General features: G+C 41.2%; 3 protein-coding genes across 3 annotated transcripts; 1 reads left to right on the top strand and 2 right to left on the bottom strand.

The window, feature by feature from the left end:
* Positions 1 to 623: 623 nt before the first annotated feature.
* On the bottom strand, positions 624 to 4,061 carry LOC130188113 (RNA-binding protein with serine-rich domain 1-like). Its single transcript, XM_056406213.1, has 7 exons — positions 3,999 to 4,061; positions 3,001 to 3,141; positions 2,718 to 2,888; positions 2,488 to 2,593; positions 1,968 to 2,121; positions 1,729 to 1,870; positions 624 to 1,083 (listed from the first exon to the last, which is right to left on the bottom strand). Coding segments are annotated over exons 1-7 (822 nt in total). The 5' UTR covers positions 4,001 to 4,061; the 3' UTR covers positions 624 to 977.
* A 70-nt stretch (positions 4,062 to 4,131) lies between these two features.
* On the top strand, positions 4,132 to 7,765 carry LOC130189356 (uncharacterized). The gene is made up of 4 exons (XM_056408152.1): positions 4,132 to 4,237; positions 4,851 to 5,530; positions 5,678 to 5,791; positions 6,081 to 7,765. The coding sequence occupies exons 2-4, from the start codon at positions 4,895 to 4,897 to the stop codon at positions 7,032 to 7,034; spliced, it is 1,704 nt and encodes a 567-aa protein (XP_056264127.1). The 5' UTR covers positions 4,132 to 4,237; positions 4,851 to 4,894; the 3' UTR covers positions 7,035 to 7,765.
* LOC130188559 (uncharacterized) lies at positions 7,644 to 23,005 on the bottom strand. The gene is made up of 17 exons (XM_056406956.1): positions 22,689 to 23,005; positions 22,178 to 22,340; positions 21,953 to 22,102; positions 21,715 to 21,875; positions 20,743 to 20,922; positions 20,520 to 20,661; positions 19,984 to 20,403; positions 19,717 to 19,893; positions 15,185 to 15,384; positions 11,836 to 11,986; positions 10,724 to 10,879; positions 10,475 to 10,635; positions 10,136 to 10,315; positions 9,697 to 9,838; positions 8,637 to 8,821; positions 8,356 to 8,497; positions 7,644 to 8,278 (listed from the first exon to the last, which is right to left on the bottom strand). The coding sequence occupies exons 1-17, from the start codon at positions 22,884 to 22,886 to the stop codon at positions 8,079 to 8,081; spliced, it is 3,108 nt and encodes a 1,035-aa protein (XP_056262931.1). The 5' UTR covers positions 22,887 to 23,005; the 3' UTR covers positions 7,644 to 8,078.
* Positions 23,006 to 23,280: the final 275 nt, after the last annotated feature.

The raw sequence follows: 23,280 nt of genomic DNA, 5'->3' as shown, positions 1-23,280 counted from the left end.
AAATACATTTTAATAGAATATATATTTAAACAGAAACTATTCGCAAGTCAAGTGTTAATTACTCCGTAGCCAGACTACTCCCATGGTGTCTAAGAGGAATCAAATCATAGAAACAGTAAGTCGTAGGAAGTTATACCTTTAACAAAAATGGTCACAAAAGCATAAAGGTAAAGTCCGAAAAAAAATTATACACAATTTTAAAAAATCGTAGTGTAATCTTTTATATGAATAACTAGCCTTTCTAAATTGTTAGAGGGATTACAGGATGCTTTTTCCTTAGTACCACGTCAATAAGCGATTAAACTATTTTATTCTTCCCTGGATCTCAATTCTCTATCAAGTAAATGATGCTAAGAGGAACGTGCTGAAGCAGCTGCAGTCAGGCATCAATCTGCAGCTACCAACTGTTCTCTGTAGAAGCAAACACATGCATGCACATTGGAAATCAATGTGATTTCAGAGCAGTGCATGTTTTTGTTCATATAAATTTGCACACAAACACATTCTGGAAAGATTACGTTAAAGTATGTTAAGCAAATGCAGCTGGCGAGGCCCTGAGCCAAGGAGCGAATCAACAAAGACTTCCAGAATCTTAACCTGACAGTTACACATAGAACTCACACTTTACATGTTTCAGCAACTTTATTTTTCAAAATGTCTAAAAATTGAGTACATGGTAAAAAGAAGTCACAGTTTAAAAGAAATGTTTGTAGTTCTCAGTAGAGCCCAACCTCAGCTTGAAATACAACATAACTGTCCAGACAGTTTACAGGGTTAACCAAACACATAATATGAAAAGATAATACTCATATGCAGTCAAATGTTTATGTTTGCTACAATGCAGATCATTTTATTTCTTGCGAGTCCATGAGATTTGGGTAAGCAGGAACTCCAACTGATCTGGGAAAGCAGGAACTCCAACTGATCTGGAGTCAGAATATAAGAGATCCTTTGGTACCATGACGAAGGAAACTTGTCTATCTGGAAGAGTTTGAGCTGGAACGAGAACGGTGGCGCCTACGGCCAGGAGATCTGGAGCGAGAACGGCGGCGTACTGGGGAACGCCTCCTCGGGGAGCGAGACCTGCAGGGAAGGAAGAAGAAACTAGAATTACCGCCCTGCAGTTGTATGTCTCTGCAGACCAGCCAAGATGCAGTTCACATCCATGTCCGAGTTGTTCCTCGTCTGAGTCAAGTCTAAGGATAGAGGATGTCGTTTGCTGTACACATTTTCAAGCACCTTGAGGCAAGTGTTTTATTTGAATATATTTCATACAGCTACACATTCAAAGACGTGGATGTTTTACAAACAATATTCTACACCACAGCACCGAAGATCTAAACAATCGACACATTTTTATAAGGTGGACAACCAAACTTTTGTTTCACCAAATAAATATGACAAAATGTCAAATATGTTACCAATGTCCGTTTCTGAGTTATGACTTTGAATAATGGCAAGGAAAGCATTTTTGCAGAGCATGATGACGTCACAGTTAAGTTGACCGTGTGTCATCACTTCATTGTATCTTCCTACTAGAATTGTGTGTCCAGTTCGTGTAAAGTCACATTGACCATGACCTAATCTTTTCATCCTTTAAAGATATTCCCTCAAGGCATTCACAATAGTGGGATAGACAAGCCAAAATCAGTAGGCATCCAGCAATGGCGGTCGCCAGTGCGGAGACATACAAAAAACGTAGCTACTGATTGAAAGTCAGAATTGTACCGTCTCCTCATGCGTGGTGGACTGCGACGCCACATCGGTGGTGGCGGAGGCATTCTGCGAGGGGGAGACGGTCTACGAGGGGGAGGACGAACTCGTTGAGTCAGCACGGCAGACGCACTGATTTCCTGTCCATCGATCTGACCTATCGATGCCAAGGTTGAAAAAGAAAGTTATTCAACAAGTTTGCTTGGTAGAGTAATTGTGTGAAAAATAGACACTGATAGAAACCCGTAGCCTACCTCCATCCATGTGTTTGAGGGCCTTCTGAGCGTCATTAGGAGTCTCAAACTCCACATAAGCGTAGCCCCTGGACAGGTGTGGGTGGACCCTGTCCATTGGCATATCGACCATTTTGATTTTTCCATAAGTGGAAAAGATCTCCTGGATGTGGTCCTATGCATCAACAAAAAAACAGTATGTTTGTCAGAACCATGTTAACCGAAGATGTTTATTATCTTTGTAAGAATATTGTTATTGTTGATGAAATAAATGATCTGAATTTATAATAAATAAAATAGACTGCTGAAAACAAGACGACGGAAATGAAAAGCCCAAATAGTTGACAATTAATACTTAAATAATTGCAATATTTTAAAAAGTCTCATTTTTTTTATTTTTACTTTCAACAATTACATTTTGATTGAGATTACACACATGTTGTGGTTAATCTACCTAAATTTACGTTTCTGAGGTTGTATCAGAATCTCAAATAATGTTCATACATTTTGTTGTAAAAAGCCTAACAGTTTTTCAGCTGACCTTGGTGACATTCCTGGTCAGCCGCCCTAAGTGAACTTTAGTTGGTTTGGGGCTTGGGCTTCTTTTCCTTCGCTCCTTGTCATCACCACGTTTCTGTGTTTTAGACCTGATGATTCACAAACACAAAATGTATCACTTTCATCAGGTCTCTAACAAGTGCAAAAACAAGACATTAAATTCTATAAATAATGCGTAACTAGCTCCATTCTGCATTAGATGAAGTGACTCACGCTGAGCGGGATCGGCGGCGGTTGTCATGGCGTCTGCGGCTGGGGCTGGGGGATCCTGAGGTGCTGGAAGATGAGGAGCGAGAGCTTGAAGAACCAGAGCGGCTGGATCCAGATGAGCTGGATCCACTTGAGGAACCTGAGCTTGAGCCAGAGCTGCTGCTTGAAGTGGAGCTGGATATTTGATCAAAACAAAGACAAGCATGTTCAGTATAAAAACATATATACATATTCAAGACACAAATTAACTAAAGAGAATAACAAATAAATACCATAGAAAACACACCTGCTGCTGCCAGTAGAGGCACTGCGACGTTTCCTAGCTTTCTCCCGTCCTCTCTCCTTATCTCCTTCCTTGGTCCTAGTCTTTTCTTTGCCTCTGTCTTTTGTTTTCTCCTCCTCCTTCCGCTTTGTGGGTGACGGTGCCCTAAATTCAGAGCTGCTGTTACTTTGAGATCAGATACATTGTGACCAGTGTAGGGCAGAAACTATGAATTAATTGAATTAGTTTAGTCTATTGTCAACAAGTAGCGACCATTGAATGTCACAATTCCCCAGCACCAAGATAAATGACTGAATTTGCCATTTTGTCTGACCAAGGCATTCAAACTACTATTAAACAACATGAGATCAGCAACGCGTTTGAGAAGCTGCAACCGACGAGAAGTTATGGGCTGATAAATGAGGAATGATTTATCAGCTATCAAAACTGTTGTCCAACATTTTTCTCTCGACCGAAATAAATATTCATAGCTTTAGTAGGAGTAACAGTTTTTTAAACACTTGCACACTATTAACGCTATAAAAGACTTACGACCAAAAAGTGATTACGTGCCAAAAGTAAGTCGGAGTATTAAGACTGTAAACGTTTCACTAGATTAAACGCTGGCCATACAGGCCATACTACATCGTAACTACCCGTCGCAATGTTGCGGGAATTTCCTTAATGGCGTTATCTGCAAATTAAAAACTTCTGCAGCTGTAATGCTATTTTATTTGGAGTGCATGTTACATCTCATATGAATGATAGTGTAAATGAAACCCATCATAGTCGTCAACTGTATTGCCAACAATGGTATTGTCGGACAAAAATCAGCCGCCATTGATTTTCATTTAACCGACTCCTCAAAACACACAGCCACGGGGACTGCTGCTTTATCGATGTATACGCTATTTATAAGTGCACAAACTGTTTAAAAACGAGACACAGTGTTCCGTATATTATAGAATGTGTACTGGGATTGAAACTAGCTCGCTTGTAATTCAAAATAAGGCTAAACTTACATAATCTTTCAGTCGAGAAGAATCCGATTCAACCACTTGCGCGCCGGAGAAAACTCGTCGCCTATCGATGACGAAAGAGCGGAAGTGACGTAGCCACCAAAGCGTCACTGACAACTCTTTTGTTTATTTACGTTGGTGTCGTTAAGAAAAGTGTTAGTTTATGTGGACGTGACTAGATGGTAGCTCGTCTAAAATGAACGTGACATTATTTAATCACCCATCGACCTTCCTTTGAAAAGGTGAGCGCTTCCCTCTGTCGCTGCCCCGTGTCGCTGCCGCAGTGAGCTAACCTAGTTCACTAGCTCGGCTAACGTTAACATCTGTTCAGCACATGTTCATTTACGATACATCATCGTAACCTGTCTTTACCGCGACACGTATTTTTTGACAAATCCGGTGTCACTAATTTTAATCTGGACGACAGTAGATGTCTGATAACCTGTCATAACGTCAGCCACCTTATATTTGTTCGTTTAATCAAGCAAATAATGTCAAAATATGCGATGACAGAAACATTCATATATATCTGTTTTATTTGTGGATCCGTAATAATATATATTGTACTTTTGTTTTGTTTTACTGGGATACGTTTCCGCTGGATAATAGCAACATGCATTAAATGTATTGCTACAACGAAAACAATTCCACTTTTTTGTTTGTTCTAACTTAATACCGATCCCGAGGAGCCGAGCTAAAGTGTTGCATAACGTTGTAAGCAATACCCCTATGTTTTAAAGGCATGTGCACATACTAGAATAAGTCCACACCGGGGCTATTGTTTATTTCCCAGTATAATTCATACACCAAACATAAACCTTTTTTTTTACTACATGTTATTTGTGAATCTTCTAGAGATCATCCGCCAAACTGTCAGAGTCCCTCCAGAGTGAGAGACCATGGGCCGGCTGGATGATGCCGCCAAACACAAAGTGGTGGAGCTGCGGAGGGCTGGTCTGAGTTTCCGCAAGATCAAAGCTGTGCTGGAGCTGGAGAACATCAAGGTGTCGGCCCAGGCCATCTACCTGTTTCTGAGGGAGTTTCAAGGGCGGCCGCCAGGGAGGGTTAGACCTATGGAGGCTGGAAGCAGCACATCACCCTCACAGGTGCAGCCTCGAGCTGGGACAATACAAGAGAACTGGAGTAACATTCCAATCCAAAATCTTCTGCGGGAGGCATCTCATCATGCTAGTTTTGCAACAGCTGCAAATTTGGCCAAAAATAGTTCTACAAATCCAGATACTGGAGTAAAGCCATCTTGGTCCGGGGAGACTAGTGGAGGCAGCCGGCTAGAACAGCAACACAAGGAAGATAAAGAAGAAAATGACATCCAGATTGTAAGTGTCACCTCACTTGCACAAAGCAGCCAATCAAGAGTTCCCCCCACGGTCACAAGAGCAGAGGCCAGTGCCTTGTCTTCCACATTTACAGTCTCTGGAGTCATGAGGAGGAGAGCTACACCTTCCCCAGCCACCAGTTCGATGCTGGCAGCTCGAAGGAGGCTCTTGGATAAGGCGCTGTTACACAGGGTGAAGGTACCTACTTGTACATAATTTCTCCCATTTGACACTATTCCCATTGATACATTTTTTACTTTTTCTTTAAGATAGCACAAGACCTGTACAATGTGTGAAATACCAAAAGTTCAAACCATCTGTGACGCTTAACACATATTTTTTCAGTCATTCCACCAGGTAGCGCCATTGTTAAGAAGAGATCCCTCAAGTGTCGTCGGTGCTGATTTGAGAGGCGCAATGCCACAGCCACCTGGAACTTATGATCTGACCACTGAAAAGGTGAGGAAAGAGCCAACCTGACCTCTGCCTTTATTCACATTAACTAAAGTCTGTGCCAGCACTTAGCAATGACAGACGGACCACAGTACATGGTCAGTCCAAAGCTTTAGGTTTAGCTTTGTATAATTAATCCTTTACAGCAGTTGCTGGCACTGGGTGGTATTCCAGCATATGTCCTCTACTGATTCATGGAGGCTGAATTATTTAAGATGTATTGTAATGTTATTAAGAATGCATTCTAACTTTACATATTTTTCCACTGTTTTCATGATTTTTTTATGTTGCACAGACTGCTACGGAAGGTCAATCTGGTGGAGGCGCCCCGCCCAAGCGTGTCCTTACACAGAGAGCATGTCCGCCTGTTTGTCCCCTTCACACGATTCCTCGGGTTGGCATTCGTCTTCTTAACAGGTCTCCAGCACCTTTACCATCTTCGGCTCCCGGGGTTGCAGCCATCCGCATACAGACCCCTGGAGGCCAGGGCACCAATCGTAGTGAGGGGAACCCGAGCCCCCAGCAGGCAGTCCAGGACACTGGGGGTAGAGGTGGTCTCCTGGATCATATTCAAACTCTCGGATCTGAGGTGCGCGGCTTGGGTCTGGCAGTGAAGATGCTGGTGGAGCAGCAGAGCTGCCTGGAGAGGGAGCAGACGCAGCAGACACACATTCAGAAGCAGATCCTCAGCACTCTCCAGACCCTCGCCACCAAACTGGGAAGTTGCAGCGTTGTTCAACAGCAGCACAACAAAACTCCATCGCCATCCGGTTTGCCATCAGCTGCTGCATCTTCCTCCTTCAGCCAGGAGCTCTACAGCTTCGGTCAAGGCACCTACACCCAGTGTAGCCAAGCCGAGCCAAGCTTCAACTCGTTGGAGAGTTTAAAAAATGTAGAGGCCTTTAAACTGCCAGGACTGAGCCCTTCAATTATAAATGGGTTTCCACCTTGTAGCAATGCTGAGAATCTCACACTTACTCACACACCCCCTCGCACACAACCATATGTGGCTGCATACCCACAACAAAACAGTCAAACACTCATGCAACCCTACGTACACACCTATGTCTCTCCATACAGCCAGTCACATTGTCAGACTTTCCGAGGAGCAGAGAGTAAAACATCTGATTTCACAAGCAGCTGTTCAAGGACTCCCCAGGACTGCAGTGTGTCGACCCACCCTGGGATGGACTCAAACTGCTCTTCACAGGATCAACAGATCAATATAGTCAAAGTAGAAGGACCTTAGAGGCCGTCCGATACCACAGAGTCTTTTGGGACCATAAGGGCTTGGATGTGCTTTTTTAGAGTCACTTTAGAATACTTAAGACACATGTGTTTACAATGAACATATGCTGTAGCATTTCTTAAATTAATTTTATTTCCAAAGTATGTTTTGACAGAATACGATCAGCAATAGACTGCAACGCCTTAGTACTTATGTGTTTTTTATGTAGGCAATGATTACAAAGTTAGAGCAAATGATTATGTGCAGGCACTTTGTAATTTTTAAAGAAGAAAATGAAAGAAATTTACTTTTATTGATCGCCATGGGGACATTCTTCTCCGCATTTGACCCATGCAGAGAAGAATTAAGGAGCAGTAGATTGCAGTGAAGCGCCCAGGGAGCCACTGGGGGTTCAGTGTCTTGCTCAAGGACACTTCAACCTGCAACTATGGGGAGAGCGGGGATCGAACCTGATACCTTGTGGTTATGGGACTCTCCCCACTGAGCTACAGCCGACTATTGTGTGCACAACATTCAGTGGTGAGAAGTATGCTGATGCCATTGTGAAGCTACAGGAGGAATGAGATCACAGGTTTGCAGACTTCAAGACACACACACACTTTTCACATGTTAGCTTTTGTCACAATTCTTGTTTATTTCTTAACTTTTATAACCCTAGGAGTTACAAACTGTTACTTTTTCATACCTCTATTCTAACTGCAAAAACATTTAATAAATTGCTATTATCCAAACTATTTCCCCATTTTATTGTGTAAGGCACCATTCATTCAAACTTTCTCTGCACTTTTAAACATGTCAGTTTAGTTATCCAATGACTCATTTGAAATTTAGCACCTTTTAAATGTTTTGAGTAATCAATCAAAAATGACATAACAATATAGATTGATAATTAGCACTGGAGATGAGAGGAAACATATGTATTTGTGTGAACTGACTTTAATCATCTGAAGATAACATTTGATAGATAAGCTGGTTTTCAGTGGTATTGCAATCTCAAAAGATTTCCACTGTGCAACACGTGTTTGATAAAAGCTAAAGTATTTTTTAATTTTGTAATCCCTCATGAATGACAGCACACAGCTCATGAGTTGTCGGTTGGCGGGTGAAGCCCACAGCTGAACTCAGATCCAGGTCCTCCTCTTTAACTCCAGGTGGAGGAGTGAAATGAAAGCGCTGGAGGAAGGAGGTGAAGAAGAGGAACAGCTCCATCCTAGCCAGACTCTCTCCCAGACACGCCCTGCGTCCTGTGAGAAAACAAGCTTCAGATAATCTGAACAACTTTAATTGGTTTTGAAAAGAAGTGTTAGCTGAGCACGCTAACCTGCAGAAAAGGGCATGAAGGCATCTCTCTTGACAAACTTCCCATCCTTGTCCAAGAAATGAGCAGGATGAAAGGTGTTTGGTTTCTCCCACTCACTTTCATCCCACAGAACAGATGTCAAAAGAGGAATCACAGGGGTCCCCTTGAGAAAGACAGTTGATTAATACGTATGATGTTTTAAAGGGCATTATTAATTCCTATCTTTAAATGGCTTTCTAGCATCAAGCATGCAGTTGCATCATGTTTAATTATTCTGCGTGAACTGAAAGACTGTTTTTCACCTTTTTTATAAAAAAACCCTGAAAAGTCACATCTGTTGACGTGATGTGAGGAAGAGAGATGGGAAGGATATTAGCGAATCTCTGAGTCTCATGGATGACAGCATCGCTGAAGGGCAGGCTCAGCCTGTCCTCTGCCCTGACCTGACGGCTGCCCACCACCCTGCTCAGCTCTGCCTGGACCTGGTCTGGAAGGAGAAAAAGAAAGCACAGTGGCAAAAAAAATAAAGCGGCAGTGAAGCATGTTTTTCTCGCCAATTCTATAGAAAGACTAAGATGATTGCTTTTTACCAAACTCTCCCAGAAACAAGTCATTTGAGTGAACACAGTACACAGGACGTTGCAATTGCTATATCACAGAATTGTGCACAAGCTAGATCAAATAAATCTCAATGCCAGTAGTGTAATTTTCAGACGAGCTGATATATTTTATATAAGAACACTTATAGTAGTCGAAACTGAATAAACTAAGTATTTTATCTCATATATATCTGAAGTACTCTTGGTGCATACAGTTATAATCGGGTCCTATTTCCATGTTTGTTTTTAAATGAGGATTGTAATGTGGACAGAACAAATTGAACATTTAATTTAATCTTTCCAATATTTATTACAGTCCTGCAACAGTCATAGATACCAGATTCTTATTGTCAGAGCATTTGATCCATTGATTACTGTCGGGATGTAATACCTATAGGATATCAAATAGAGGCATCACTGCCTCATGTTGGCCAGATATTTCATTGCAAGATAACAGGATTTAGAACAAAAAGGAACAAACACAACATGACCATTGTATTTACTAGTCACAGGCTCCCTATGGCCCCAAAAAAGTAAATTCATTGGATATCCAAACACCACATGTTTAAATTCAACCCACGGACCTGCTTACTGCATATGTCTCCGTGTGTTCTCTCACTCTTTCCTGTTTATCTTTGACTGCACCAAATGGTAAAGGTAAAAAAAGCCCAGAAAATTATCTTTTAAAAAGAAATAATATTTCAACTTCAACTACTACTTTAAGAACCTCGGCTGGGGACTGCATCTGGCACATATTACTTGCCTTGTATTTGAGGATATCTGGCCATGAACAACAGGCCCCATCTCAGCGTAGTTCCTGTCGTATCAGTACCGGCAGCAAAGAGGTTCCCAACAGTTGGCACAAGGACATCTATGGTGTAGTATGACTCTGTCGTCCCTGAATCCTGAAACATCAATGAATAACAACAATTTAAATAATGATATGGGCTGCATGTTGTGGCTTGCCCTGTCCCCTCACAGCAAGAGGTGCTCTGGTTAATTGGTGACTCTAAATGTGCCCGTAGTTGTGAATGTGAGTGCGACTGGTTGTCTGTCTCTATACATGTGGCCAGTGATAAACTGGCGACCTGTCCAGAGTGAACTCTGCCTTCACCCAATGCCATCTGGGATCGGCTGCAGTGCCCCCTAGTGGAATGAATAATTATAGCTTTAAACCTTGTATTCACACTTGATTGTCTTACCTCTAGCTTCTGTTTGTGGGCCAGAAACGAGTCCACAAATCCTCTGCACATCTGAGCATTCAAAGTTTCTTGCGATTGTCCGATCAGATGCCTTATTTGTTTTTGGTTTTCAGCAATATTCTTGCTGAGACGCATCCTGTTGCTCGCCCATTGAAATATCCGGGGGTAAAGGTTGTACAACTGTTGTAATTGAATAGAGAACATGAGAAAAACGGTGTAACACCAAAGCGCAATAAAAAGGTAAATATGCATGCCCATGGCCTCATGAGTCTGTAATTATTGCTATACCCCCACAAAATGTACATCTTTTAGTTTATTTAATGAAAGAGAAAGTGGTACCTGTACTGAAGGAGTGCCTGAAAGTCGAACGGTGTCATTGGCTCGGTTTACCATTTGTTTAAACTCTTCATCACTGTAATCAAATCTGCTGCCATAGATAATTGAAGAGATGATGTTGGAAACGGCATAGTTTATTGACTTGGTAACATTGAAGGGTTTACCTAAAACAAACAGACACAATCAATGAGGAAAACAACAAACAATATAAAATCCTTGTAAAGGCATAATACAATACAGGGGAAAAGTTACCTTCATGGCTTTCGAACACTTTGATCAGATACTGAATCTCCTCAATGATTTTCTCCTCTGATTCTTTTTTGCCCATCCCGTAGTCTCTCAGGTTGCTCAGAGCAAAACGCCTCATTTCTTTCCATAACTCCCCATTGGCAAACAAGACTCCTTGACCTAAAGTGAAATCAAGAAGACAAGTTGTGTCAAACGTTATTTAAATAGTTTGAAGTTGAATGATAACTGAACAAAACCTTTATTTCTTCACTATGCACAATTAGCATAAGAGAATATCAAAAGAACGTCCACAACCATACATGATAGCACATAACATAAAACACTTTATAAAAAACATCATCAATGGCATAATTTTAAAAAACAATAAAAGGCATCAGATGCAGGTTTTTAAAAGTGCACAGTCTCTAGAGTCTAGAGTAGACCATGTGATCAAAGCTTGTTGAATTTAATTTTCACGCTGGGCATTATATACCTGCGCCCTAATGATAAAGGCTCACATTTAGAGGGTACAGTGGATCTGCTGTAATGTTATGAGCAGAATTCATGGTGCAGTAATATTGCACATTGGTTCCTCTGTTATTTTGCCACCCAGTTTAACAATCCTGTCCAGTCTGTTCTTGTTTTATGCGGACAGCACTTACTCGCGGCATGGCTGTAGCAATGGGAAATACAAGTCAGTTGGTTTACTCCTTTTGTCCATGAAATGTTGTACATTCATCGTCCCCAGAGGATGAATCCCCCAAATACCTGACTTCTGTGACGATGAAGTCCAGCACAAGGCAGTTCTTCTGCCTGAATAGCACCAAGAGGGAATACCTGGCCTGAGGACCATCAGAGGTCAACTCATACGACCTCAATCACCCCAACAAGTACCTTCTCCCTGCTGCCACTGCAGTATGAAATCATTTTAGCATTCCCAACATTTGCATTGTGGAGCATTTTTAAAACCAAACCAATCTTTTAGCTCAAACTCCAACGGTGCATCCCGCAGCAGCTATTGTTCCTGTGAGCTGTGTGACGTTATTGTGCCTGAATCAAACACATATCTAATCTAGATAAACTTCTACTGAGAGTGGTTTTCACTCAAATCCACTTCTTTAGACATTGTGACCCACCTAGTAAATTGCCAACTGGATTGATGTGTCTGTCTCCAAACTCCACGGCATAGTTGACCAGTGCCTGCTTCACGGTCTTGTATCCTGCCAGGATTACAAATTTCTGGGGTCCGAAATACACTTTGAACACCGATCCATATTTCTTGGACAGCTATGAAAGAAAGAAAAGCAGTGATCATTACAACTTGAAAAGAAAAAAAGAAAAAAAAGGATATTGTTTGGTTATCAAGTTTTGTAACCTTAGCAGTATTGACATCATCGCATCACTCCTAATTCCAAACACAGACAACCAAAGAATAAAAGGAACGCATCACTGGATCAACTTCACATGCACTTATTTCAATACCTCCTCAAACAGAACTGTTTCCTTAACTGTTAGCTCCTTCCGCGGAGTCTTTGTGCTTTCTCGGCTATCTACATGGAACGTGGTTGTATCGGGACCGTGGTCCTGCCTGACACCTACTGCTTATTGTGGGAGGAAAGATGTGTTTAGAAGTTCTCTCTCCTTTTATGGTTGGTTATCTCTCCATTTATGGTTAGGGAATTTACCTGATCCTGTGGGGTCATGGGAAAAGGTCACGAACCGTTGACTTAAGGTTATGGTCCTTTACAGGCCAAACCCAATACTAAATCCACGGTTGCAGTTATTTTTCTTCAATATTCCTTTTTTTTAAATGTATTATATGAATAATTTATGTCATATGCATCGACTGTGTTGAATTTTAGACCAATTGCTCTGACACCAATTTTAATAAAAACTTTGGTAAGGCCAGAAATTGTAAGGAAATGATCCCATGGAGTCACTTTGTTTAATTTACTGTTTAAACACTTCGAGGGAAATGCATCTCCTGACAGACTTCTTTTTGTAGATTTCTCCTCTGCTTTTAACACAATTCAAAGCCATATTTGAATTGGCCTTTTAGAACAATAATCTTGTGGGTTGGATTCTTTACTTTTTAACCAATACAGCGTATTCACTCACGTGACCACAACAAACTCTGGTGGCCATGTTGTGTGAAATTGTGTCTCCTTCAGGATATAATGGTCATTTCTAAGGGAAGAGCGGCATACAAACAAGCAAAACAATGCCGTGGAGGGACCCCAACATGGCCGCCAGAGTTTGTTGTGGTCACGTGAGTGAATACGCTCTATAGGACACAAAGAGTGAGGGTAAATGGAATTATGTCGGAACAAGTTTGCTCCTCCAATGCCCACAAGGAGGTGTGCTTTCACCCCTATTATTCATCCTGTACACAAATATGTTTCAGACCAGGTATGAAAATAGGACCATTTTAAAGTATGCATATGATTCTGTTATTGTTAGTCGGCTCCAGGGCAATGAGATCAGTCACGGTCCGGTCATCCACGATTTATAGAAGTGGTGTGAAGAGTCCTATCTTTAATTAAACATATCCAAAACTAAAGACATGATAATTGATTTTTATAAAACATGCCCAGAAACATGAGGTATTATCCATTATGGGTCAGACAGTGGAATGTGTGCAATCGTACAAATATATTGGGGCAATTATTGACCCAAAACTCAATTGTGATGCAAACTGTGAAGCCGTGTGCAAAAATGGGCACCGGTATTTGTTTTGTTTGTGGAAACTGTCACATTTCCACATTGACAAAACCATGATGACCTTATTTTATGGTGCTTTTATTGCATCAATCTTTTTCTTTGGTGTCAGGTTTTGGAGGCCTGTCATTTAAGAATGGAAACTTTCTGCAATAGATTCAATAGATTGTGAAATGGTCGAGCAGGCTGAGTGGTGAGTCCCAGCTGAGCCCAGAGTCCCTGAACACCACACAGTTACAACAGATAACCGGCTCCATCTTACGACTCCCACCCTTTGCACAGGGAATTTGAGCTTCTTCCTTTTAGACGGAGGTATCTAGAACCACGGGGTAGAACAAAGCAGCTTTGTTTTTAGAGAAGTAGAATAATATTAGTGCAATGATGTGTGGCTTTGTGTACTTGTTTCATCATGTCTTGTTTTGATTGCAATATGAGCCTCACTTTCCATTGCGAAACACAAGACTACTGTACCTATGGGTACAAATAATGTAACCTGAACCGTGTAACCGTTTAGTCCTTCATTATTTACAAATTACATCTATTGTACTTCTGTCCATCTGGGGAGGTAGGATCCTCCTCTGTTGGGGAGGAGCTAGCCTGGGCATTTCCTCTTGAACTCAAGGTCAGCCTTTGTTTGGTGACTGATTTGGTGACGCACTTATCTTTATACACGTTTTTTAAACGCAATATTTTTATACTGAAATGATAAAAACATGATATCATCTTTTTAGTTAATAGCATTACATTATCGGTGGTAGAGATCAGTTAAAAATGTGTTATTTATCGGTCTTCATATTTGTTGATGGGTATAAACTTGAACACATCAGTAAAAATGTTGGATTATAGTCAGAGTGCCAGTTTATACGTCGATTTACTTTTACAATGCATGTTTTATACAATGTTTTATTCTACATTTTGAAACAAAGACATAGGAGGAGCCGACCATTTCTTCCCCAACAAATATATATAAATTATATAAATGTGCAGAATTGTTATTTCTTAAAATAATAGTATACGGTACCTGATTAAATATCAGACCAATATCAGATATTTACTTAGATACTTTTACATTGATGAAAGTTGTAGTGGCCATTTGTCTTTAGAAATCAAATAAAAACTATAAATCAAATTGCCACTGACGCACCGGAGTTGACGCAACTAAAAAGAAAGTAATGTCCATTTCTGTATGTTAATATTCTGATAATTTATTTCCTAAACAATAAAAAGAACAGACAAAATGCTGACACTGCCTCTCGTGCTGGTAAAAAACCATAGGCCACCCTGGTGCATGATAGTCCTGTGCCTACCCACATCTACATATAACCACAGGTGCCCAGTGATACCCAATCAGTGAACCTATGGGTCAGTGGGTAGCAGGTCGGTCCTTCAGGGGGTTGGAGGTTCGATCCCCACCCTAGTCAATGTGTCCTTGAGCAAGACACTTAACCCTGAATTGCTCCCTGTAGCTGCGTCTACGGTGTATGAATGCAACAGGTTTGTAAGTCGCTTTGGATAAAAGCGTCAGTTAAATGACATGTAATGTAATGTAAAACTAAATATATTTAAACAACAATGATAATGTATTAAACTAAACTGCAAATATCATAGGAAAAACTAACAAATCCAAATATAATCTATATAACGTTTTTATTAAGTTATTATACTATTTGTATTTATTTTGAACTGTTTTTTGTTTTGGTTTTTTAAACAGGTGATGCTACAAATTGAACATCAGTGTATACATATGGACAATTTAGTATCACTTACCTCAAACAGCGAAGTGTGGAGTGACTTCAGATCCACCTGCAGCAGATTACCAAGCACAGGCAGCGCTCTGGGTCCTGGAGGCTCCTTTCTCTGATGGTCAACGTTGGGGAAGAAAACATACAAGACCAGTAGAATCCCAACAGTTCCCAGTAGAGTGGTCGTACTGGGGGACAGCAGGAAAAGGTTTTCCATGACCGACAGTCAGCCAAACTTTTCTCAGTCAGAGAAAATATATTGTTCTTCTATATTGTGTGAGTATTGAAGTGAAGCCCAATTTGACCTGGTACTGTCTGACCTGCTTACGTTGTGAAACTTAACTACATCGTCCTCCTTTGGTTAATGTGCAACGTTTGCAAACTAAGAGTGCAAAGGTTTGCGAACAGATTCGAATTGGCATATTGTAGCGACCCTGTGTCAGGAACGCTACGAGACGTAGATGGTTGATAGCCCGGGGGGTGGGGATCCGGGGGTGGGCCGGGCCACTTCTCTGGGGGGCCGGTCGATTTTTTTGTTGACATTTGTCATGTTCCATCATCTTCCTAAAGTGTATAAAGGCACATTTTCTCGCATCCTGCCTCTGCACGGTTGTTAAAGCGGCAAGTTCACCCTCCCAAATAATAGAGTTAATTCGGAGTTGGTTCGGCTTTTTAGTCACTTTTCCAAAGCTAGAGTTGGCGGATATAGGCTGGAAGGCACCGCAGCGATACGCGTCAGGGAGAAGAGGGAGAGGCAGCCAGGTTGAAAAAATAAAGGCAGGAGGGAAGGCAGGGAGGAAATGCCCAAAAAGATAAATTTTTTAACAGGTTAGGAGGAGTGGCAACAACAGGGATGGATTACTACCGGCACCGGTGGCCCGGGCCCAGGGGCCAGGAGCCAGGGGCCCTGGGGGCAGGGGGCCTGCGCGTGACGACGCCGCGAGCCATGATTGATATGTGATTGATATGAATATGATTGATGACCGATGCTGTATAGTGATATATGGGCTTAATATGCTGCATTCATGTTAACAGGAGGTACTGGAGGGATGGGACAGATTCCAGCCTAGTGGCCCTAGGTGCCCCAGCCCCCTGAGAGAGGGTGCCAGGAGTTCAGGGCCCATGAGCTCAGGGGCCTGTGAGGGGGGGGGGGAGGGGGAGGGGGAGGGCCTGGGAGGGGCCCCAGAGCTCAGGGGGGGGCCTCGGCGCCGGGCCCGTGAGCTCAGGGGCCCTGTATTTGATTGTGTATATATATGATGCCGATGATATCAGTATATAATATGATGATGGTCATATGTGTCAGTAACAGGCCCCCAATAGTCCTTCATAAGGGGATGGATGGATGGTTTAACGAGCCAGGGGGGCTAGGGGCCCCCAGGGCAGGGGGGGCTAAGCCAGCCGCGGAAGTAGCTGTTATTGATATTTGTATTGATATGATGATATGATATATGATGATATGCGTATATGTATGGCTTAAGTCATTAATGCGTTCATGTCAGGCTCATTGTTGTATGCTCATTGTCATATAATTTGCGACTGTTTTTGTTCGTTGTTGTTAGTTGTTAAAAAAAATTTGTTAAAATTGTTTTTTTTTTTTTTTTTTTTTTCTTTTTTTTTTTTTTTTTCCAGGGGGCCGGGCCCGGGGCCAACGTGGCCCGTGGCCCATGGTAAAGAGAGAAAGAGACAATGATTGAGAGCAACACTATTCTATAATGGCTTGATTAATTATAACTTAATATCGTTGTCAACTTATCATTAAAATAATATTAAATATTAAAATATTAGCCTTTTAATAATATTAAATATTATAATTATAGACTTTTATAATATATAAAATTATGATATTATATTATATTTGATATAATTATAATGATATATACTATTATATTTTTTTTTGCAGTAATATGAGCAGCAGATAAGAGTCTCCTGCTGAAAATGATGAGCCATTTGCAATGATGAGAGGATGCCATGACGACAGGAGGAGGTAGAGAGGATACAGACAGAGAGAGGATTATTTAAACTATATGATTTAAAAGAAAGTATATGACAGTACTTGATGATATGATGATGATTGTTTATGCATTGTTTGCTCAGAGTAAAGGTAAAAAGTAAATATATACTATATCACCACATGATAAAAAAAATGACCAAATGATGACCATGAGGCCCCCATGATGGTCTCACTCCAACAAATGGCCTACTGCCTCATCTCCCTGTCTCTGACCTCTGCGCCCTTCTCCTTTTTTTTTTTTATGTTATTTTTTTTTTTTAATCTCTCTTCATTTATGGATTATTATTGTGTATTTTATTTGTGTTGTTATTTGTGGTATTAATAAAAGAAAAAAAGAACTACAGGATAGTAACTGCTGAACTGTTATTATAATTTCACCACTACCAAAAAAGTGGGCTGGTCTTGAGCCTGAAATTCCCGGGCTGAAAAGTGGCCCCACTCCGGCCCTGGTTGATAGGGTGTTTATTCAAGGAACATAGAACAGGCTACTGTTGGCCGTAGCCTACGCCAAAACGACAGCAAAACGCCGTGAAAGCCTCCCAACCAGCTTCACGTCTGCTCCGGGTCATAGCTCTGCTCCGAACGGGGCGTAACACAACACCACACAACACAACAACATCACTCGCTGTCCAATCACAGACACGCCTCACAGCTACCAGCTCATGAGACGTTCACTTACATCCTGAACATAACATTTATAACATAACATTTCCCTCAGTCCGTTACAATATTCACCCGTAAAACACGGGCTATAAAGAGAAGAAATAAATACATAAAAAGTAGTATCAAAAACAAGCTGCCGATTTACAAGCTCGCTTTGTGTTCTCTTTCGTGAAGTGGAGCAGTGTTTCTTCAAAGTCTGCAGGCGGTAGACTTCGGTTAAGCCAGCCTCAATTTAGAAAAACAGTCGTCCGCCCGGTTTTTTTTCAGTACACGTTGTTATGCCCCAGAGCGTCAAGGGAATTATGATCGTTGTTTACCTCCCTGTCTGAAGGGGTTAGAACGTGTGAGGAATATTATTTTATATAATGTCCAAATTAATGTTGTTTTGACTGTTTTGACTATCTGTACCGTAACACCATGAATAGAGGTGCATTACATTTCAATCGGCGGCTCACTCGACAGAGAATCCGCGGATGCCGGTGTTACGGTTCAACCTGAGACCCTGTTAACTGGCGACCTTCGGTCGAATGCGTCTGTTGTTGTCGTAGTTACGGCAGATGTTGATAATAGCAAGAGAACACGCAGCTGTCCTCGCGAATGCCGCATTGTTTAGTTCTACAATTCAATGGGAAACCTTCTCGTGTCGTGTCTGGTCTGAACATACCGGAGGAGACGATGTAGAAGAGAAAGCGTCCAGCGACTTGAAGCGTCGCGTGTTGTTTATGGGTTGAAACAGGAAGTTAGCAAACTGCCATTCCTTTGAAATACATGTGGTCAAATAAATAAACACTTAATCAACATACAATTGGGAGTCTGTTTTGTGCAAACATGTATCACGTAGCATAACTCTGTAGTACAAAAACAACAACAAATATATATAAGGATGTTACGGGATTCGAACTCATGTCTTTGGGAGGAAAAAAGGTTAATTGACGGGGATTTAACCACTAGACCAAGACTGACATGATATGCTCTGTTCGCACAATTAAATAACCTGCACTGCAGTCACTGGTCACCACGAAGCAGAGAACCACCAGATCAACTGGTGACCAACACACTGCCGACCACCATGGAGCATGTTGACGTGAACGAAGGAGCACTCTACAATAGTGATGGCTTCTCAAACAAATATTCAGCTGTTTCCATTCAAAACGTCTTTAAAGGGCTGCACATTAATGAGGAACATGTTTGTGTTGTTGTCATGAGGTAAACATACACAATCTGGACAATAAGGCCAGAAATGGTCATACATGTATGAATATACAAACATTACACCCATATGTGATTGTTTACCATCTGTCCATAGACCATGGGCATTGACCACATTAAGTTTGTCATATTTACTTTGCCTTATTGTGTCTGTGATTTATGCCACTTAAATAAAGTAAATAAGTGACCTGTACTGTTTGACTTCTGTGTTCTTGGCTGGCCACACAATTAAGAATTCAACCAGCCAAGAACACAGAGAGGTCAAATAGTTCAGGTCACTTCTTTAGTTTACTTTAAATATGACAGATGGGTGCGCTGATGGAAATGTCACTCTTGCCTGTTTTCAAAACTTGAGCCCTGGGGTAGTCAATTGAACTTTTAGATCAGAGTACACTTTTAAAATGCCACTTACTAACAGTATTAATATCACAAATTAGAATTGAGAGTCAACAGTTTAATAGCACGTTATGCTCAGATGGTTTACATTTAAATGACTTGTTTGCCCTTTCCTAAGAGGCTAACAGCTGTAGAACTCAGACAGTCGCATATTAACACAAATAGTCGCGGTTCAGTATGATCTGCTGCCTGTGAAGGTGAGTTAAACAATATTAATGTTATGGGCACATTCAGTTAGATTGTAATGCCGTGCTTCAGCTCTCTCTCTCATTGGCGACTGATGGCACACAGCTCATGAGGCGTCGGGCTGAGGTTGAAGCCCATAGTTGGTGTCAGATCCAGTTCCTCCTCTTTAACTCCAGGTGGAGGAGTGAAACGAAAGCGCTGGAGGAGGGAGCTGAAGAAGAGGAACAGCTCCATTCTGGCCAGACTCTCTCCGAGACACACCCTGTGTCCTACAAGACCGAAAAAGTTGCAGCGAGTTAAACTGATTGTAGCACATCTGTAATCCTTTAAAAAAAAACATCATCACAAAGTGACTGTACCTGCAGAAAAGGGCATGAAGGCATCTCTCCTGATAAAGGTGCCCTTCTCATCCAGGAAGTGGGAGGGGTTAAAAGAGTTTGGGCTCTCCCATTCGTTCTCATCGCGAAGGACAGAAGTAAGAAGAGGAAACACAGTCGTCCCCTGGAGGCAAACGACGAGAGCAAGGCGTGTCATTTGGAAACAAAGCACTGTTTTCAGAGAAGAGTGCACTGCGGACGTGTGTGAGCGACTAACCTCTTTGATGAAGAAGCCCTGGAAGGTGACGTCTCGGCTGGTTTTGTGAGGAATGGCCATGGGGACGATGTTGGCCAGTCTCTGTGTCTCATGGATTACAGCGTTAGTGTACGGCATGTTCTTCCGGTCCTCTACCTGGACCTCACGGCTTCCGACCACCCTGCTCAGCTCCTCCTGGACCTGGTCTGGACTCACATACATTTGAGATTATTAATCGAATAAATAAGACTCCTCTTCATTTTTTATGTAAACACTGTCAACTGAATTTCCCCAGAGACGAGCGTGTGGTATATCTTTGCACCTTGAAAATGGGGGTACTTGGCCATGAAAAGTAAAGCCCACTGAATTGTATTTCCTGTTGTATTAGTTCCAGCTACAAACAGATTCATCACACTGTAGATCAGGTTTTCGTCCTGATAGTGTGAATCGTGTATTTCAGACTCCTATGACAAACAGAAAAGAGGGATTAACCAATATGAGTATTTAATCATAATTATCTGCCTATGAGTGGATTCATTAGTTACCTTCAGATTAAGTTTACGAGTCAGGAATGCATCAACAAAGCATCTGCACATGTCAGGGTCCAGAGTTTCCTTCAGGTTCACAATGATTCGTTTCAGTTCCTCCTTGTTGGCTTCCACATTCTTCATCAGTATCCTCCAGTTCTTAAGACAAGGGCCCAGCCAAGGAAACACGGTGTATACCTGTGAAGGAGCAGAACAACAATCTAAAGTTGGAGGATGTTGCTGGTTTCATTCAAGCAATGTTTTTGATTGTTTATTATTTAAAATAAGGAAAATATTTGGAGATTTTTTATTTTACAGGTTTGTAAATTGTAAATAATGTTAGCATTTTCCACAAACTCTCAGGCACAACTCTGCAAATTGGTACGAATTGTAAGTATAGGTATGATTAAATGTAATAAAATGTTATGAGTATTCAGTTGGTACCCTTCCAAAAAATGTATTTGAACTTATTTGCATGCAATATTTAAACAATTTTCCACATACAAATATAAATATAGAACAATGGTATAAAAGAAAAATAAAGTTTCCCATAGAAAATAAACACATATTTCCTAAAGGATATCTGATTTGATATTGCAAAGATTACAACATAAATATATAGTGGTGTAAGGGCTTAGAGAATAAAGTCCCTCTTTTGTGTTGTAATCAGAGTTTCTCTTTGCTGTGCCGTCACCATGTTGAGAGCCATGTGGAGGCAATCCCTCAATCATGAAATATGCTTAGAAGTTTGAATTTAGCACCTTTAAAGGACATTCCTAGTTTTCTAATACAAAACAGTCATCTTAGGAAATTATTCATGAGGTAATTTTACAACAACAACAAAAGTTAAAACCTGCTAAATACATTTTTAACACATAAATATCTACAACAATTAATCCCTTAAGCCTTTGGTTAAACAAGTCTGAAATAAACACAGCAATGAAAACTATTTTTGTCATTATCAGAAGTCACTCAACGGGACATCCCTACCAGGATGGAGGCTGTTCCAATCAGTCGGATGGTCTCCTGGTCTCTTCCCACCATGGCTTGGAAGACGGGGTCTTTATACTCAAACCTCTTTCCAAACAGGATTGCTGATATGACATTTGAAGTTGCATAATTAATTGGCAGAGAATTGTTGAAGGGTTTACCTAGGGAAATATAGAGTTAGATAGTCAGTGTAACTTATTAGTGCTGCAAGGCGGTGTTTTAGAGGTGGACATGTTACCTCCACGCTGTTCAAATTCTTCCATCAGGTAGTGACATTCCTCTAGGATTTTCTCTTCACTAATTCTTTTGCCCATTCCAAACTCTCGAAGTGTAGCGAGAGCAAAACGCCTCATTTCTTTCCACAAGTCCCCATTGGTGAACATTATGCCTGGAATTAAAAGTGGTTTGCTTGTTAGAACATGATCAAAAACAGGCGAGTCAAAACAGGCAAACAAGTATTTACCGTGCCCTTTGTTCCAATCATACAGTATGGGTGTGACCTCTCGGCCTCCAAACTCCTCAGCATGGTTGACTAGAGCCTCTTTGACTGTCCTGTATCCTGCCAGGACCACAATCTTCTTCTGTCCGAGGTAGACTGTGAACACAGGTCCATATATCTTGGACAGCTAAAAGATTGGTAAAAGTGAGTTACGGCCATAAGGAATTAAATGTACTGGAATTCATTGTCCAAGACTGAAAACATAAAAAAACATATCGATGGCCAAAGAGCAAAACCTCCTATCTGAAAAACGCCCTTTTTTTCAAAAATACTAAAACAAATTGTTGTTTTTTGCAGAATGCTGTTTGTTAAGGATACCAAATACATAAAATACAAAAAAATATACAAGAAATGCAGATAGGAGTTTCCCCCACCTATACTAGAACATTTTGCTGATAGTTTTTTTTCCCTACTTCGGCCATCGACATAACTTCCTTATCTTCTATCAAAGCTTTGCAAAGAAAACATTTCTCACGTGAACGAGACTGCTGTCCGGTCTCCGGAGATCCACCTTAAGCAAGTTACCGAGCAGGGGAAGAGGTGTAGGTCCAGGAGGTGCATTCTTCTGGTCTCGTGAGCTAAAGCTGGAGTGAACACGATGGAAGACCAGAATGCACGCGATGGCCACCAGCAGGCATAGTGAAGTGGAGGACTGGAGAAGATCTTCCAACATAATAATATTGTGCCTTAGACCGCAGCCCTCTAAAAAAAAAAAAACTTTCGCCGAACAGCAGTTTTTAACGTTAATTGTTCGTCACTGGCTGGGCTTCAAGTTTCAGAAATTTTAGTTGATGCAGAGAGACCCCGCACCCTTGCGTACGTGGGAATGCTCAGATTAACCAATCACATATCTGATTAAGTGCAATGACGTAATGCACAGCAGACTACAGGGCAGGTACATTTTTCTTTAATTACATGTAATTCATATTAAATTAAGACTTCTCAGAGAACACATTTGTGTTTTGAAGGTGCAGTACGTTTTTAACATTACATTACATTACATTACATGTCATTTAGCAGACGCTTTTATCCAAAGCGACTTACAATAAGTGCATTTCAACCTAGAG

The sequence above is a fragment of the Pseudoliparis swirei genome, chromosome 23 (assembly GCF_029220125.1).
Source record: "Pseudoliparis swirei isolate HS2019 ecotype Mariana Trench chromosome 23, NWPU_hadal_v1, whole genome shotgun sequence".
Taxonomy (NCBI): Eukaryota; Metazoa; Chordata; class Actinopteri; order Perciformes; family Liparidae; genus Pseudoliparis; species Pseudoliparis swirei.
Note: the sequence above shows the minus strand (reverse complement) of the source record. Positions and strands in the feature narration are given on the sequence as shown.